Raw genomic sequence first — 1,610 nt, forward strand, 5'->3', positions numbered from 1 at the left:
CGTCTAACGCAATGCAATGCAATGCAGTAAATGCGATCGGTGGACAATAACATTTCTCCAAGCTAACTGAACTTTGGGTTGTTCGTAACAAGAGGAAAGATCAATAATGCATTCTAGGACTGGAATGATTCATATGTCATCACCGTTTCAAAGAAGGTTTCTTAAGCACATTACAAGAACAGCTATTTACAACATTTCACTTCACACACGCACACACGTCTTGAGAGAAACCTGAGGGCGCTGTAAACTATTTTGTACCAGCTCAACCCAACAAGAAAAAAGATCTACCGCGTTCCTCTGTGAGTTCTGTGTGGTAAAACGCCCGTCGCATCGCCGCAGTCAGAGAAAGGACGTCAAGCTTCACTTCACATTTAAATCCCAAAGGCTCTTGCATTCTATTGTCCTTCTCCTCTTCTCCAAAGTCCAAGGAAAAAGAAGAGCAGAAAACCAACTCCTCACATGAGTTTATGATGAGGTTCCCAGCGGGCCGCCTGCAGTGCCTGTGTTTTCAACGGCCGGGAGCGGGGAACGCCGTCAGTGTTCTGCATCTTACTGTAATCTGGGCAGAGCTGTCACTCCTCCAGAACACCATGAAGTTGACTGTTTTTTGATGTTTTGATCTGTGCTATTTGGTCCTGGCACAGTGCTGAAAAACATGGATTTGTTTAGTTGAACATAGTTTGTATAGGCCTAGTGATAGTTTGATCAAATATTTGTATTGTTATTATATTCAAAATTGTGCAGTACCTTGGGTGAGGACAAATATGCTTATCGACATTGAGTCCAACATTGTAGCAACGGCAAAGGTAACATGGCAGTGTAAGTCATGTGCTGACCTGTGAGTGAACCATGGGTCCAGAGTCGCCCTTGCTGCGTGTGTCCACGTGTTAATATGTTGACGTGGTGACCGGCTGCGTGTTCTGGAGAGAGCAAAACCACAGGAAACAGAAGGCCATTACTCTCAAACCCCACCACTGCTGTTAAGGACAGCGCTGGTCCCGGCTATCGCTCCGTCTCTCCGTCTCTCCCGGCTCCACCAAAACACGCCTTACCCAAATAACCCTGCACCGATTCTGGTAAAACAATGCGCACGAGCCCCCAACAACGTTGTTACAGCGAAACCAGGAGAGACGTCAACGTGGCTTGATCGCCCGGTGTGTTCCTTTAAAACCCACATCATCAGCAGACTTCATGTTCCACCACAGCTCACCAAACACACACGCGCACACATGCACACACACACACACACACACACACACACACACACACACACACACACCACCCATCTCGCCACAGCAGCACACTGCTCCAAAACAACAACAAGCACAGCGGCCCTTCCATGGCCGGCCTCGTGCCGGCCCCCGAGCCTGCAGGGGCGACCGCCGGGCCTTTTAGGGTTAGCTCACCCGCGTGGTTTTGATCTTGTTCCCGGCGTAGCACATCCAGCCGGAGTTGTCGGGCAGCGTCTTGCACTCCTCTCCCTCCAGGCAGGGCTCCATCTCGCACCACCACTTGCCAATTACTATGGATGCTGAGGGCGACAATCACAAGAGCCATGGCAATCCAGCCCATCTAGGTGCCTCTAATTGCGGAAGCTTGAGAAAAGCCCC

At 49.8% G+C, this 1,610-nt stretch overlaps 1 protein-coding gene across 1 annotated transcript in view; it reads right to left on the bottom strand.

The window, feature by feature from the left end:
- Nucleotides 1–887: 887 nt before the first annotated feature.
- Nucleotides 888–1,610, bottom strand: part of LOC311359330 (chemokine-like protein TAFA-1) — a gene marked incomplete at both ends in the record, with an annotated part of 17,659 nt that continues 16,936 nt past the window's right edge. The window contains 2 exons of the mRNA XM_084479338.1: nt 888–920; nt 1,407–1,531. Of these exons, the coding sequence (XP_084335464.1) occupies nt 888–920; nt 1,407–1,531 (158 nt within the window). The remainder of the gene's footprint in view (nt 921–1,406; nt 1,532–1,610) is intronic.

The sequence above is a fragment of the Micromesistius poutassou genome (genome assembly GCF_964030765.1).
Source record: "Micromesistius poutassou genome assembly, chromosome: 15".
Classification (NCBI taxonomy): Eukaryota; Metazoa; Chordata; class Actinopteri; order Gadiformes; family Gadidae; genus Micromesistius; species Micromesistius poutassou.